General features: G+C 40.4%; 1 protein-coding gene across 5 annotated transcripts in view; it reads right to left on the reverse strand.

Moving 5' to 3' along the window:
- The window catches only part of ARHGEF12 (Rho guanine nucleotide exchange factor 12), a 72,164-nt gene that overhangs the window by 31,280 nt on the left and 24,634 nt on the right, over positions 1-16,250 (reverse strand). For 3 of the 5 annotated variants that reach the window (XM_062013922.1, XM_062013923.1, XM_062013921.1), the window contains 6 exons: positions 11,031-11,054; positions 10,244-10,332; positions 8,627-8,683; positions 1,626-1,724; positions 1,126-1,175; positions 327-384 (listed from right to left, as the gene is read on the reverse strand). In XM_062013922.1, the coding sequence (XP_061869906.1) occupies positions 327-384; positions 1,126-1,175; positions 1,626-1,724; positions 8,627-8,683; positions 10,244-10,332; positions 11,031-11,054 (377 nt within the window). The remainder of the gene's footprint in view (positions 1-326; positions 385-1,125; positions 1,176-1,625; positions 1,725-8,626; positions 8,684-10,243; positions 10,333-11,030; positions 11,055-16,250) is intronic. The other 2 variants (XM_062013927.1, XM_062013924.1) reach the window with 1 other exon arrangement.

Raw genomic sequence — 16,250 nt, forward strand, 5'->3', positions numbered from 1 at the left:
GTCATCTACTTTAAGAATGTCTATCAGCTACAGTATTTAAGGTGGAATCAAAAGACAGGAAGATGCATAGGCAAGGTTTGATGTTGACTTTGAACACCAAGCTAAGGATAAACTGCAGAAGCATTTATCAACTGAAGTTCAAGATACTAAAATTAGCCCAATTTCACTTCACTGTTCCATAAACACCCTTCATCTCTCAGCATGTGGCATGGCCAGACCTTCTCCTTGTTACTTGATAGCTAAATTGGTCATTGGTCCTTTAAAATTATGCCTTTCATGCTTTAAAGGAGCATAGTGACAAAAAATAGTAACCTGCCTTTACTTACACTTGATCAGCTTTACCACCTCCAAATGGTTTGAGTGTGTTACAAGAGTGCCATTCACCTGAGGGTAGGGAGGAAGAGAAAGTTATCGGTGCTTAGCTAGTGATTTCCAACCAAAGGTATCCACACACCACACAATAAGCACTAGAATGACAAACAGGTTTTTTTTCCCCCCCATCTCCATTGCTATGTCTTCCAAGACATCAGATAAACAATTTATCCTAACAGTTTCTCTTGGTAACCAGAGCTCAGTGTTAATTTAAATGTCTAGTTGAAATCCCAGCACTATCTGCGTCAGCAGCTGCTGCTGCACCACTACCATTGTGCAGCAATAGTTTAGACAGTCTTTTAGTTACTAACTTGATTCCTTAGTTGTTTGGGACTAAATGAGACCATAGATCTCAGGGCAGCTAGGGGAAAAACAATAATCCAAACCAATATTTATTTACAGGCAATTGTTAACAATTGTCTGTTCCTTCTCTCCCCTGCCACTTCTGTTTTTATCCTATGTGTGATACTTGAACCTTGTACAATGCTGAACTCACCCATAGTTTTGAAATGAGAGTGATCTCCACAACAAAAACTAACATTCAGCAGTGGGCTCTCAGTGGCTTTCAGTTCTAGTATCCCCAGAACATGGAAACATGGCCATTCCTCTATCTCACGGGCAAAGCATCACACAAAAACATCATCAAAACTATCCCACAAAAACATCACAGCAGACATATCACTGACGCTCTTTCAGGGAAAGAGCTCATTTAATACAAATAATCCATTTCTCTGATGATTTGAATGTCCTTACCTTGATAATCCTATCACCTGTTTGCACTCCAGCCCGCATGGCTGCTCCATCTAGAGAGGTAAGAAAACATTTAGATCCAATTTCAGAAGAACTATTGAAAGCAAAAATTGTTTTCAGCACTTCTGTAGTTCCATGCAAAGCTACTTCCTGCCCTCACCCAAGCTTCCTCTGTCTCTATCAGACTAAAATATCAGAGTTAGCTACACTAGAGTTGATCTGTTCTCATTCTGCAGCGGATACATCAAACCACAATCCCACCACATTTCAAAGCATCACTTCCTCTCAGACACAAGAGGTCAGCTTCCAAATACAGCAGACAGCTGGGAGGCGATTCGCTGCATCCCAACAGTGCTCTGTGTCGATACTGAAGCTACAGTCACTGCATCCATGTGGAAGGCACTTGGAGTTTTCTCCTCCGGCTCACGCACACACGTTTCTTTGATTCTCATGAAAACACTCGAGGCTGCTTGCTGGCTAGCACATTCAGCAAGTCTGCTTACCTTCTTTGACAGACTGCACGAAGACTGGATTGTCTCCACTGACTGTCAGCCCAAATCCGTTTTCATCCCGTTGGATAACAACACATCGTTGAACAAGACCTGCATAAGAAAGGTGGGGAAAGGGCAGGAGAAAGAGAAGGAGAGGAATACAAAGAGACACAAGCTAGGCATCAGTCCAAAACCTTATCCTCCTAGATAATCACAGAGTACTGAAAGAAACTGGTACAATACAACAGAGGGGAAAATATATGGGAGACAGAAACAGGGCATCAGTCCAGAAACAGATAGGAACGTCAAGACAGGTCAAGCTTATTGCCTCAGTTACACAAAACAGAGATATACAACAGCAGAGATGCAGACAGCTCTGGCACATCAGACAGAACTTGAGGTAAAAGCAGCTTTTAAAGAAGAACAGCTACATACATGAACCGATGAGCACAATTTCCCTTTGTCTGTATTAATAGTTCTTTGACGTACAGCAGAGGGCTGTCATGTTGCAGTACACCATCAAAAACACTCCAACTTTTTCAAGCTACTCGAGTCACAAATCTCTCAGACTAACATCAGCAGGTTGTACTAACATAGATTTATTGAGCAGGGAAAGTTGCTCCAGTTCTCAGCAAAACTGTCATCTCAGGATATCTTCTGTTCCACACAGGTATACTGCACAGAACCTGGACAGCAGCAGTGAAGAAGCACAAGCAAGTTTGAATCTGCTCCTCCATTACCTTGCTGTGTGATGTCAAAAGCAACTAGTTTTGTTTCTCTGTGTTAGGATTGCTCATGTTATAAACACATTATAAACACTGCAAAGAGCTACCACAATTAGAGCCCTTTTCTTGAAAATCAACTTTAGGAACTCTGCAAAATGCTTCCTGGGTATTCTTTTACATACACAGCAGAAACTGCTCGCTACTGAACACCATCCTTATTTCTAACAGTTTGATTTACTTCTTCATTTCTAAAGCCACACCAGGCAAAATTCTTACACTAGCATCTTGAGAAAGAACTGGAGTCCTCCATACCAGAATTGCAGCACCTTTTTTTTGTATGGAAGGAGCAACGGGAATCATGAAGATGCTCTCCCAGCAAGAGAGACTTGTCTTCTGGACTCATTTTTAAGGAATGAATTGTAACAGAGTGTGGCGTCGTACCCATGTCTGTAACTCTCACACCACTACAGCTCCTTTCACTTGTCTGGATCAACTCCTAATGGAAATGAGAAGCCTCAAGTGAAAATACTGTCTGCCCAGTCAGCCCTGTTCTCCTCATGTGGCATATATGAAAATAGGTGTGGGAGTACTGGAAAAGGTTTCATTGCAGCACTTCTGCAGTAGTGTCATATCCCAGTAACTCCCTTTCTGATGATGAAGTAGAAGTAAATTATGCTTTACCTAGTGATCTGCAGTAAACTGACGGAATGGATGCAAAGTGAAAGCAGACAGAGGGAAAAAAAAGCCACCACCTTTCACACCCTCTTTATACAGTTAAGTGAAAGAACATGCCTCTCCCTTTTGTACCTCCCATTCTCCTGTATGACCAAGCTTCTTCAAGTCTCACTTCACAAGAATGATGCCCCAGGGTGGGGTGTGGGAAAGGGAACATATGCTATTTCATAAAAACAGCTCGTTTTAAACCCTGCTGCCAGATGTACAGGTTTTATGAGTAAGACACTAACTAGTCTTTTGACTCATAAGAACTGTCCTTGTTTAAAGGCACAGTATAGCCCCACGTACTCACTGCCCTTCCACTGAATTTCTTTCTTTTCCAGAACCCTTGGGTCTACTGATACGCTTCCCCCTTGAATGAATCTGATTGCAGGGGCAATGCAGTAGGAAATGTAACATACACTGACCTCACAGAGTATAAGTTAAGTTCCAAGAGTCATCAAGTTAAACTGTTTCACACCACAAGTCTTAATTTTACCCAATACCACCTTTTCATTTTAGAATGCAGAGACAAGTGAAATTAGGACAATTTGAATTCAAATTAGTCCATAATTGCTTTTTCCCCCTGTATTTACACTTAACCCTTCTCCTAGCACAATATGAAAGGCTAGAATGAGGTCTAGGTAGGCCAGCTGAGAGACACCATGCTTGACAGAGATACACAGTAGCTTTAGAGTGATTTTAATGAAGTTCTCCAGCAGTTTTCTGAATATAACACTATTGCCTGCAGAACTAGATCAGCTTTGATAGCACTCCCTGTCTGAACCATGTAGACTAAAAAGAGCAACCTTCGAGTCCTCTCTTTATTCTGCTGTGAGGAAAAATTAGGATAGAAACCCCTCAAACTTGTCGTTTGCTCTCTTTGGTTCTTGAAGTAAAATACATTCAATTTAAAATCTGCTTACTGGTGGAATTTTAAGACCAGAGCAGCAATGTTTTCATAACCCACATCTTGTACCTTGAACACTTCATTAGACACTCTGGAATGGACTGAAAGGAAAGCCACAAACCACTGAGAGCCCAATGACACGCAACATAAAGTTTTCAATAGCTGTTACTGTCATGCCTGGATATCACAAGTACACACAGGAACTTCTACATTAAATTAGTAATTAAACCAACTTCACTCACTTTAATTAAAGTCTATGAGTTTGGGGCAACACAAAAGAGTCCATGTTAGCAAGGGGCAGTCAGGTTTTCAATCATCTTTTTTGCTACTGCGTTCCGATTCTTAGCGTTCCTTGGATGGAAATCACGAGTCATTCACTTTGAAACATCTTACCAGGATATTTCACTTTTTCTAGTTGAAGCTTAGTAAAGATTACAAGGTCAACAGAACTCATCATTGACAGTACTCAAAGTCAAATTAGTAATAATCTTATTCCCACTTCTGCTTTCACATGGCAGTGTCTCAATGTCATGAAATGAGACATCATTGTAACTGCACTTAAAGTGCACAGAGTGAGACCACATGGTCATATATCTTGAGTGGATTCATAACACTCTGCTTAGAGAAAAAAAATAATCCTTTTTTGTCCTTATGTATGTTATAATTCCCCAAACTCAATGGTAATAGCCTCAAGCCAAGAGTACAGTAAAGCAGCTAACCGTGTGCTGTAGTGGAAGAGGTTTAAGACTAAAAAGGAAAGCTGTTAGACATTACCAGTCTCAGAAAAAAAAGGGTTGCAAGGAAAGCTAAGACGATCAACTCTTCAGTAGGTGGCACTACTCCCTCTGTGACGCGGTGGCTGCAGCTCTCCAGCCCCCCTCTCAAGTGTGCTTTTTGAGTAACAGGGAAAGGTGAAGTCTGAACGTCTCAAGGTCACTGACACACCATAGTAAAAATGACTGTCTCAAACAGCCTTGCCAACTACATTTTGATTGTCTGAGAGCTTCTCCAGTAAAGAGATCACTTACCTTCTTCTCTCTACAGCTCTTAAATACTTGGAAGTTATAAAATAGGAAGTTTCATTTCCTTACCAGTGCACAACAAATAGAGCAGGAGTTCATCCTAAAAACCTGAGTCACTGGAATGGAGACCTTAATTCCATCTTCCATAAGACAATGTAGCTTTTCCTCTGATCAAACTGTGTGGGACATGGCATGGGAGGAGACTTGTGAACTATAACCTCCCTGGAGGCATGAGGCCACAATGGGAAAATGCAATTTAATATAGTGATTTGAAATGAATCATTCAATAAACAAAAACAAACTCCTTGGGGTTTTGAGAATGTCCAAATGTTTCGCTTCATTTGGGGAGCTTTATTTCTATAAAATATTTTCAGAAACTCTGCTCCACAAGACAAATGAAACTATCAGCTTTTAGAGTTAAAATTTCTCATAGGATGAAATCCTGAAATTTCATTTAGTTCTAGTTATTACCCTGATCTTCATACCAAATGCCACATTAGCAGCATTCTTCAGATTCTTCCACTAACCTGGTAACAGAAGTCACGTAAAGTCAGTGCAAAAACTACCATTTGAAATTAGTGCAGCCTAGAGTGTCTTGCTAAAACTGTCAATAACAACAGCACTGAATACTGTTCATAAAACAAGGCTTGGTAATCTTTCTGGAAAAAAAGAACCATTTACTTTAACCATGATAAATAGGACTATCTGCTGCCATGGCAACAACACATTCAACCCCTGTGGTCAAGTGCCCCTTGCACTCCCAACCATTTCTGGCTATTATAAGGGTAGTGATGAGGTGCTCCCAAGAGTCCTTTTAAGAGCCTGGAAAAATGGTAGCTACAACATAAAGACACAAGGCTGACAATAACTGCAAGAAAAAAACCAGGAAGAGTGAATTCAATTCCAAAAAATAATTCAACAGGGTAAAACCTGGAGTTTCAAAAGTTGGAGAGAATATGTGAAGGAGTGTGTATACAGTCTAGTCTCATCTTTGGGCCAGAAACTGATCACTCCTAAATAGAAAGGAAGCTATCTTTGGAGAGCAACCAAGTTGTGGAGAAAAGGGAAGAGTAACTGATACCTCACGTACCATCCTGGAAGCTAACTTCAAGTTTATTTAAGAGACAAGAATTCTACTTTGAGAACCAAGTATCAAGTGTTGTGGGGCATTAGGGCCCTAATTAGTAAATTACAGCACATCTGAAACTATTCTCCATCTCCTGATCATCTAAATTTTGTTGACTACAGACATGAGAAAGTTGGATTTACAGAAGAAAATATTGCATTAAGTTTCATGTCACTAGAAATTAACTTCTGTATATTAGAATAATTTCCTTGTCTAACCACTCTGCCTCCCTCCCCTCCCTACTTCAAGAAATTCTGGTCTCTTGCTCCTTAATTAAAAATTTCAAGAGGTAAGAACAAACACCTACACAAAAGCCACACCCCCATTTCCTGCTGTCACTCAAGACTTTGCTGTTATATTCACTTTCCAATGGCTAGTCAAGGAAAGAGCCAGCAAACATCCAGTCACCAGCAAGAAAAATATCAGTACAGTATTTCTACTTGTAGGTTTTTAAATAGTTTGGTTCCATCCAAAGCAAACAGCAGACTTCTCTACACATACCACAGAACCTGGGAAAAGTAAAGGCTAAAGACAAAAGGCAGGGCAATGTCCAACACAGCAAAGGCCACTGGAAAGGAAGGATGAGTGGAAACTGCTCCCATAGATACTGCACATGGACAGAGCATCTGCAGGAAGCTTTGGGGGAAGCAAAGGCTTACATTAGGAAGTCATGTTTCTTTCTGCCACACATGAAAAACCAGGACACTGTACAGACTGAGAGAGAAGTATAAACACAGACACATTCCATCAAACATACCAAATGTTTCCTGTAATTAACCTACAACAGTTTGACAGCACCTCCAGTATATTATGGGTAAGCAGCATGAGGCAAAAATGAATGCAGGTTCCAGACGTCGGGATCCAGTCAACCTGACTGTGCTGTCACTAACTGGCAAGGAGAACAACTGCTCAAGGCTGCAACACAGGCTCATCAGATGCATCATCCCAAAAGACATGCTTCTCAACCAGGCCATGTCCCTGTTTGTTCTCTCTGAGCATGGAAGCCATACAAGCTGCAGCAAGCTAGGTCTCCCTAAGAGGTTTCCAGCTCTACTGAAGCAAATCAGGGCACTCTCAGAAGCTGTTTATGCTTTCTGAGGAACAGGTCTCACATCCTGAGCAATAGAATATGACTGTCAATTTTTGGTGGTTTTTCTTGTAAAGTATGTGACTCAAATTTTCAGGGAATTAAAAGAGATCTCTTTCACAGAAGAAATACATCACATCTCCTTAAACTTCACCAACTAAAGGGCTTTTGCTAGCGTGCCTATGTTAGTTTAGGAGGAACTCTTTAGGGTTGGGTTTTCTTTTGTGGGGGGAGGGGGGTGAGGGTGGGGAAATGAAAGTTTTTTCCCTTTTTTACAGTGCCTTACAATCAGAGCTATGACAGCATCATTCTGTATTACACAGGTGGTTTAAGAAGCTGGATCACAGCCATTAACACCTGGCAGTTTTATCCTACTGGAATGATAACGCTGATACTGATGCTCCATGTGTCCAAAAGCCCACAGTAGGTTTTGCAGCAAGCAATTTTCTTAACAGAGAAAAATCAGAAAGTATCACAGACTGTTTTAAATATTAAGAAGAAAAAAAAAAAGGCAAAAAAAAAGCATTACTGGGCAGATTCAGCCTAGGTACAACCACCTTAAGAAGCTGGTAGGATCTAAAAAACACCTATTAACATGTGAGAACACATAACCTTCTCATTTCTGCAAATATCTTTAAAGACTGGGAATTCAACAAGTCATTGACATAAGGGTAGGATGGAGAAAGTGTCACAGCCTGAAGGCTGACATAAGCTAGATAAAGATGATGAGCAAACAGGCTACGTTTGGTAGACGTGCTTTACAACAGCACCCACCATGGTATATTGACAACATAATGATGTGTGAGGCTACTACTATCCCAAACTGTTATAGGCCAATTTGTTCCAGTCTGCAAACCCACAACACAATAGTGATACACTGCAATCTAGGACTGCCAAAGAAGTTACTGCTTCTTCAGAGCAAGGAAGAGTGAAATTCCTTTCACTTTTTTTTTAATTACTTACAGATATATTTTCCCTTTTCAGTGAAACATGAGAAGGAACTGACACAAGATCCTCTACAAATAACGCGAAAGATGAATTGCTGGTTCATCCACATTAATCTCTACAGTTAGAGCGAAGACACAGACTCTGCTACAACCACAAAAGCTCTCCTGGAGTCCAGCATAAGTTGTGTCTTCATACAATGCCAAAAATACTTGGTGGCACAAGAAGGGCAGCCCAGGAAGTTTTCCCAACTATCAACAGATACCAGGAGAATCCAGGTGACAGCCTGTGCTTGCCAGGAACAGGTTAGTTTCCAGCCACTACAAAAACTACAAGCTGCTAGCAACATTTAAACCCAGTTTCCCATTCCCTGCTGCAGAGCCAACCATGCGGATCATGTAGAGGATAAAAGCCTTGGGTGCACAGACAGAAAGCATGGAGCAGACTGCAAAGGTGCAAGGATGCAGCAGCTGCTTTAGCTTACCATACGTCTCGGATCTACTCTCCTCCGAGCTAGACTTTGTCTTCTTGGAGGAGCTATCTGCACGAGAGCAGGAGAAAAGGAGAGAGAGATATAGAAAATATGGAGACCAAACATGAGAAAAAAAACTTCATGAAAAACACAGACTGATTTATTAGGTTAAATCGTGCAAAACACAAATAAGATGTGAACAAAACACAGGTGAAACACTTGGAATAAGGAGTGAATAATACAAGCATGAAGACACGGGTAACACAACAAAGAATCTATTACAGAATCTAAGACACAATAAAAGAAGTTCTCTGCAATAAACTACAGAAAATATTCTGGATTTAAAACAGTCCAAGCATAGAAACTCTGGTAATGTTTATCTCCAGAGCAGGTAATTGACATATGCATAGTAGTTCAGCATTCTCAATTCATCCTTATAAAGGCCACAGTACAGAGTTAATCTACCAGACCAGATCACAAGCATCCCAACAGTGGTGCCAGGTAACAGCTCTCAAAATTGGAATGACATCAAATTCAGATTAGAAGATTCCTGAAGTTTGCTTCCAAAGAAAACAAATTCCTTCCACAAAACAGGCTTAGAGCCTGAGACATCCCCTGACCTACCCCAACCTGAAATAATGTTAAATTACCTACTGCCAAGGACAAAGGAAAAGAAGACAAGCACTAATTCGGGGTTTCTCCCTTATAGGATTTTTTTTAAAGTAATCCAACATTAAAAGACCATTTTCATTTATTTTGTGCACTCTAGGAGGGGGCCATGCAGCTAGTGCCATTAACCAACAGGTCTGGTTTTAAACTTCAGCCTCAAAGGTTTTACGCAAAAAACACATTCCACAAGTCCTATCACCTTTACATTCAACACTCCTGTCGTCTTCTACAAGCTCCAGGAAAAAAGACTGTACTGAACAACAGAATGCAGAGACACAAAAAACGCACATTGCATGGGGCCAGGAGGCTCAGACAAGAGCCTGTCATGCATTTTATTGGGTTAGTGTTTCAGAGAGAGGATGAAGAATCCCTGCATCCATCCTAACTTCAGCACTAGACAGGCTTACCAAATTGACCCTAATTTAACCTTTTAGAATGTTAAAAAATTAGGATGGCATATCCTTTAAAAATATACATTTACCTTAAAATATATCATGCTGGAAAGTACAAATTCACTTTACAAGTGACAGAGATGGATCAAAATCCACTAAGGCTCAAAAATAACTACCCCAAGAAGGAATACCAGCCCTAGTCGAGCCTGTAACATCTCCAATTTCACACTTGAACTAAAACAGCAAAAAGAACTGCTCACAATCAATTAAGAGTATTTGCCTACTGAAATTTCAGACTGACTTTTCTGAAAGAGGAAGTAGTTATAATTATTCACTGATACCACTAATCTAGGTTTATTCTCGCACCGTTAACAGCTGCTTTGTAGATGAGCATGTTTAAAAGCAAGTCCATATTCACATCAAATGCCTAAAAAAAGGCTTTGCAATCACACAACAACCCAACTCTGAACAGCACAGTTGTTGACACATTAAAACCATTTTTATTCCAAGCCCCAGAACTTTTCAAATGGCAGGCTAGGTTTCCACCTGTGAAGTTTTAAGACTTTACCTGTCGGATCAAAGTCGTGTGTACTACTGCAGCGTTCAACCTTCTGTTTCTTGTCAGCTGGAGACTCTCTGCTCAGAATGCTGCCGTGTCTGCATCAAACCAAAGCAGAGGATCCTGACTACTGTGCCACAGAAGTATTGCCTAACTGACAAGGCTTTGGGAAATAACCTTAGCTAAGTTCTGTTTGCTAAGAGGGAATTTAGATTGAAATGTATACATTAAGCTCACCTAAACAAATTAATCCCAGACTGAATTCATGTGGAAAAATGATCTCCCTTGGTATCTCTGAGACTGTATCCAAGGTTCCAGAAACAGTCTCACTAACTTTTGACATTAGTAACAGCATGTGTGTTCTCTTTATCATTCAACAGCATACAGTGTTTTAAAAGCAAAATTAATTTGTTACAGAAAACTGAAAAAAGCTTCTGAAATGTTTACCTTCTCTCCCAGAAAATCATAAATATCTTTGTCTACAAAAATTAAAGATTTAGAGTACCACCCCCACCCCCCCCCCCAGTGTCACTTTCTCTAATCATCTCAAATGTCAGGGTAAGATAACCCGCCAGAATACGTAAGAGAAATGCAAATGGTAACGCTATGCCATGCACTTTAAGTATACCATCAACCATGGTTTTGGGACTCTACTCTAATGTAGGTATTCATTTCCTCACACCTGTAATGGGTACTGTGTTTGTACTTTTGTTTTTAACTTTTAAAAGCATTCCTCCTCCAAAAATGCTGTATCATAATTTGCAATATAGATAGAGTCAAAACTTCAGTAACTCACCTTGTAGGTTTTTTGAGAGGAAACCTGAAAAGAAGAAAGAACATCAGTTTAATGAACTTTGTTTCTCAACATTATGATAGAAAACAACACTCATGCTTAAATACTAACAACTATTTTACACTTTTGTAATGCCTTTTTTTCTTCTACTTCAGCCAAATATTAGTCCATTTACAGTTGATTCAACAAGGTAAAGAATTATTAACAGTATGCTTAAGGTTTCAAAGAGAACTAAGAAAGAAGCAGAATCTGTGCTCTCAAACCCAACATCTAGTAGGTCCTTCCTTCCTTCGTGGAGCTCATGGATCATCTTTCTCTCATAACAACTAGCTGCATACACTAGAAATTAAAGTAGCTTGATTTTTTGTACTGCTTATGGACTGAGAACTTAATATCTAATGAACACTGTATGGTAAAAAGGTATCGTAGTAGTCAAGTGTTTCACTGAAAAGCAGAAAAGGAGAAAATGGAATTCAGGGAAAGACAAATCTATTCTCTCTCAAAGGCAGGAAAAGATGCTTTAAAAATGAATTGTATTGTATCTTTTATCTAATGCTTTTGAATTTCTGAGCTGCATAATAAATCCTAACACTAACAAATATTTTAATAAGGCATTCAAGTGAAAATGTTTATATAGAATTTCTTATCAGGAACCTGGAACTCCAGCTTTATGCTTCTGCAGCAAAAGAAACCGTTCCTGAAGAAAATGAAGTTAGTTTACTGCTGTACCACTTCACTTGGTTCACTCTGAAGCATTTGTACATAAAATAGCACTGAAACCATCAGGATTTTTTTTCCATGCTTTGACATGAATGGTGAGCATAGAAACCCCTGTGAGTGAGAGCCCAAATCCCACAGCTTCCTAGCCTAAGGCTTGCACTCACAGCCGTAGGCACGGCACTCTGGGCACTTCAGTACAGTCAGGACTCACAAGGAGACAGCTAGCTCTGAGGAATTCCCACTGTGCTGACACAGAACCACAGGAAGAGATGCCCAGGCCCTGGGTTGCAGGAGCATATTACTCGCTCCCCTTGGGCTCCATCTCCGCTGCATCCATGGGCCTGCTGCTGTGGAGCACGCCGGGCGCAGCTCCCGGAAGCTCTGGAGCCCCTTGGCCACCTGCCAGCTTCCTGCGTTTCTTCTCCAAAGCAGGGAGAGAGGGAGGGACGTGGTGGGGAAGCAGGGCAGGCAGCAGGTCACCAGCACAGGAAGGCTTCTCAGGCCTATGCAGCACATTCACTAGAGGTGGAGAGACTGAAGGAGCTCCGGGTCCTCTCCTGTACTTGCTTTACTTCAGAGGTATTCCATAAAACCAATAGAGTAGGAAGGGATTGGTCTTTGTTCAGCTAAGCTAGAGGTGCACTTCCTCAGCCTCCCCAGAAAACCTGTGACCTGAAATCGCTCCAGGTCACAGCGTTATGAATTCACAGAAACTGGAGATGGAGTTATCTGAGCTAAGACAACTGTGATTTACTGTCCCTGCTAGACAGACTGTGGGGAGCACTCTGTACAGAGGTTTCTCCTCTTTTCCCAGTTTCCTACTTGAATAGTTCCTACCACTTCTTGATTTGCTGAAGATGTTCCTCAGTTACAAATACTGTCACTTGTATAGCACAGCAGAAAGCAGAGTGTAAACAGATAACTGGAGTATAACTGAAGAACATGGCAGAGCTCCTCCAAGTTTATCCAACAACTATTTGCAACTTATCTTCACTTGGAAATACTACTAAGTTTGAAAGTGGTACTGAAAATCCCCTCACTGTGTTATAGCATCCACCACTAGATATAACATATAACATGTATTTCACCTACTATTGTAAACACCGTGTAAGCTGAGGGCACAGCAGGGTGTGGTTAACAGCTGGAGACTTCATTCCAAACCTTGCAGGCAAGTTCAGGATACACAATAAAACCCTGTAGACATTTTGTCTGATAACTGATGAACATCAGCACATTCTCAAACAAGTTGTTCCACTCTCCAGAATACCAGAAACAATGAAAAGTCATCACATTTTGCTTTTAAAATACTGGTCAAATAATTTAAATGTGATTTAAATGCATCAAATGACTATAAATATGTCTTGTTATTGATGAGAAATTAAGAACATTTATTTACTGTAAAGTCAAGTGAGAAAAACAGACCTTCAACTAGTAATACTGTGGATTAAAATCTGTACTTCTCTGAGTTAGTGCACACATGCATGCACCACTTAGTACTGGACCAGTGCCTAACAACTACCTCTAAGCCAAGACAGAAAAAGATAAGTTTTAAGATCTAATGTGTCAAAACACACCAGAGCAAGGAAGGATTCCTAGCTTCCAACAGTACAAAGCATTCCATTCTAGCCTGGGAGGTTGAAAATATATCTGACCATAAATAGCACAACATTCAGATAACCATGTTGGGCTCTTTTTCCCTCCAATACTAAAATATTACCAGAATTCAAGTATCTGCTATCTCAAAAACTGATCAAAGACAAAAATATTTAGATTCAGACAAGGGCCCCAACCTTGGAAATATTTATTCATGTGCCTAACTTTAGTTCCATTTACTTCAGCAGGACTACTCACATGCCTGAAATTAAGCTTGTGTGTTTGCACGGTGCAAGTATAAATTACTACAACTTCTGCCGAGATGAGTAAGAAATATTGTGAAATCCATACAAAAGAGAACAGCCAGAAACTGCTTGCTTGACAGAAGTAATCTTTAATTAAGAGTTGAACAGTTGCAATAGAAGCTTCTTCACTGCTTTACTAGTTTCATTTAAACAACTCTGCTTGTTGCAGAATACTTACAGAATTCTAAATATGAAAGAAAAGCAGCAAAAACACCTCATTACCCCAAACTCAGGAGAGATGAGAAATATTCCAGGTTTCCTCATTTGTCTTTTTCACACATTTAGCAAGAGAAGATGAAAACCAAAGGTTAACTCAAAGTTAGATCTGCAACTCCCCCGCAAGTAAAAATACCAAACTGTTTAACATGACATCATCCTAGCTCAGGAGGTTTTCACCAAGTAACTAGTTGATGAGAAGCCTCTAACAAGCACCACCTCTAAGGATTTTGGTGAAAAAGCGAGATGTGTAAATGGCAGCTGCACTTCTGAAAGGCTGAGTTAAGGACCCTATTGCTGGAAGAACTGAAGTCTGTTCTCAGGTGACAATTAAGCATCACTAACCAATTTCATGACTATTTCTAATGCAACTTGTGCGTATAACTCCTTCAGTACCTCTTAAGCTTCATTGGAACAAAACATGTAACTCCTGGGCAGAAACAAAAAATGGAAAGTCTGTTTGTTTTCCCCGTTTGCAGATGTAGATACCCACCAGAGCAGTATCTTGCAGGGCTTAAGAGCCCCAAGGGAGAGCACTGATAGGACCTGAACAAAAACAGTACCAACATGACCTTAATATAGAGCTAAAGGCAGTCTCCTGTCACAACAAAAAGGAGTAGCCATGTATAGGACAGTGGGTGAGTAAAAGGAACTGATGAGATAGCAGATGACAGGCGGATAGAGAGAAACACAGATGCAGCAAGTGGGCAACTATTAGCAACCAAGAAAAAACGCAGACACAGGTCTGCCATTTCACTGTAATGCTCACAACCTACAGCTGTAACCACATCAGCTATTCTGTGGACAACACTGATTCAACACATCAAGTCTATTTACCTTAGCATTAACTCACTTAAAGAGCAGTTTTATGCAGTGTCATCTTTTCCCCATATCAAAGTACTTAAGCCCAGGAAACCACAGTTTTCTTCCTAAGAAAAAAACCCAAAAAACACCCACTGCATTCTGATGACAACAGACTGTAATGCACAGACACTCCAGAGAACAGCCAGGCTGAAGAGAAGACCCAAACGGTGTGGATTCCTAGGAGCTGTCAGAACCTATAGGCAGCTCTTACAAGCTTGTAGCAAGTGCACAAGGAGGCAAACCCAAGCTAGGCAATAAAAGCTTCCATGTTATTTTTGTAGGAGTCCGAGGCAGCAACCACAGCTGACGCAATGACTCATGGAAGAATAGTTCATGGCATTATTAGCTTTAGATTACTGACAGCTTTGTGAACAGGCCTTGTCACTGCTTTCTGAGAAGGAACATAGAAGCTTAGTGGAATGACTGGAAGGCCCATATAGCTAATATCTTCTGTGTTGACTCTTCACCTTCTAAACGTTCCCAGCAACTTCAGTGTTGGATTTGCCCTAATAAAGCATCACTGAATACCCCCAACTCAGTTAATGGTATATTGTTTTTCTGGCCCACCATAACTAGAATACATCAAGGAATTTTCTTTCTAGATTAGAAAATTTAAAGTAGCTAATAGAGCTCACCAGCCTACTTGTTGATCGATCAGTACAAAGATCAATGCAAGGGACCAGAACTATGGCAAGCAACAGTGCTGAGTTAAGCAATAACACAAATTAGTTTAAGATCAATTTGCTAAAAAACAAGGAAAAAAAAATACACTTATCCACAAGCCTAGAAAGCTGGCAGGATTCTGACGGTCTTTAAGAAGAGAAGGTCAGAACTCCAAGAGGAAGGCATTTCTACAGGGAAAGCATTCCAGTGGTTCTAGTGAGAACCCCTTTCCATCACAGCGATGTTTCCTTTGAGCTTTAAAAACATACACCTGTATCACTACCAATATATCTCTCTCTTTCATTCTTGTAGTCACCCAGATTTACTCTGGGTGAAGGCTTCATCAAGAGGGGTGAGGAGAAGGCAGCAGCATGAAAGAGGAGCAAGAGGAAAAAAAACACCACATCAGTATAAAAGGATGAAAGAAAAACAGAAAATAAGTCTTCCTCATAAAACATGACAAGAACATGGAGATTTTGCCTCCATGCAAGGAGGTACATGGAATTTCCTAATGACAGAGGTAGTATTGTCCATCCAAATGAACATTGCTCTTTCTAGGAAATGTTCCTTCGCAGACAGATATGACCAGTTCTACAAGGAGCATGCAACAGTGTCTTTTAAACTGATTAAATAAAAAAGAAATTAGAAAGAAAAATGGCAAGCAAAGTGCTTTGAATGATGCTCTAGCAACTACAGTTCTCTCCTTAGCACCCTTGTGCTGCACAACTTTCAGATGGGAAGGGTTCTTATTTCTCTAGGAACAGTAACGTTTGGAAAGCGTAGAAAAGCATCTCAAGAGAAGTTTCATCTACAGTTCAGTCATTCAGTCCCAGCCCAAGCAAGTGCCTCAGCTATTTTCCAT

Source organism: Colius striatus, chromosome 23 (assembly GCF_028858725.1).
Source record: "Colius striatus isolate bColStr4 chromosome 23, bColStr4.1.hap1, whole genome shotgun sequence".
Taxonomy (NCBI): Eukaryota; Metazoa; Chordata; class Aves; order Coliiformes; family Coliidae; genus Colius; species Colius striatus.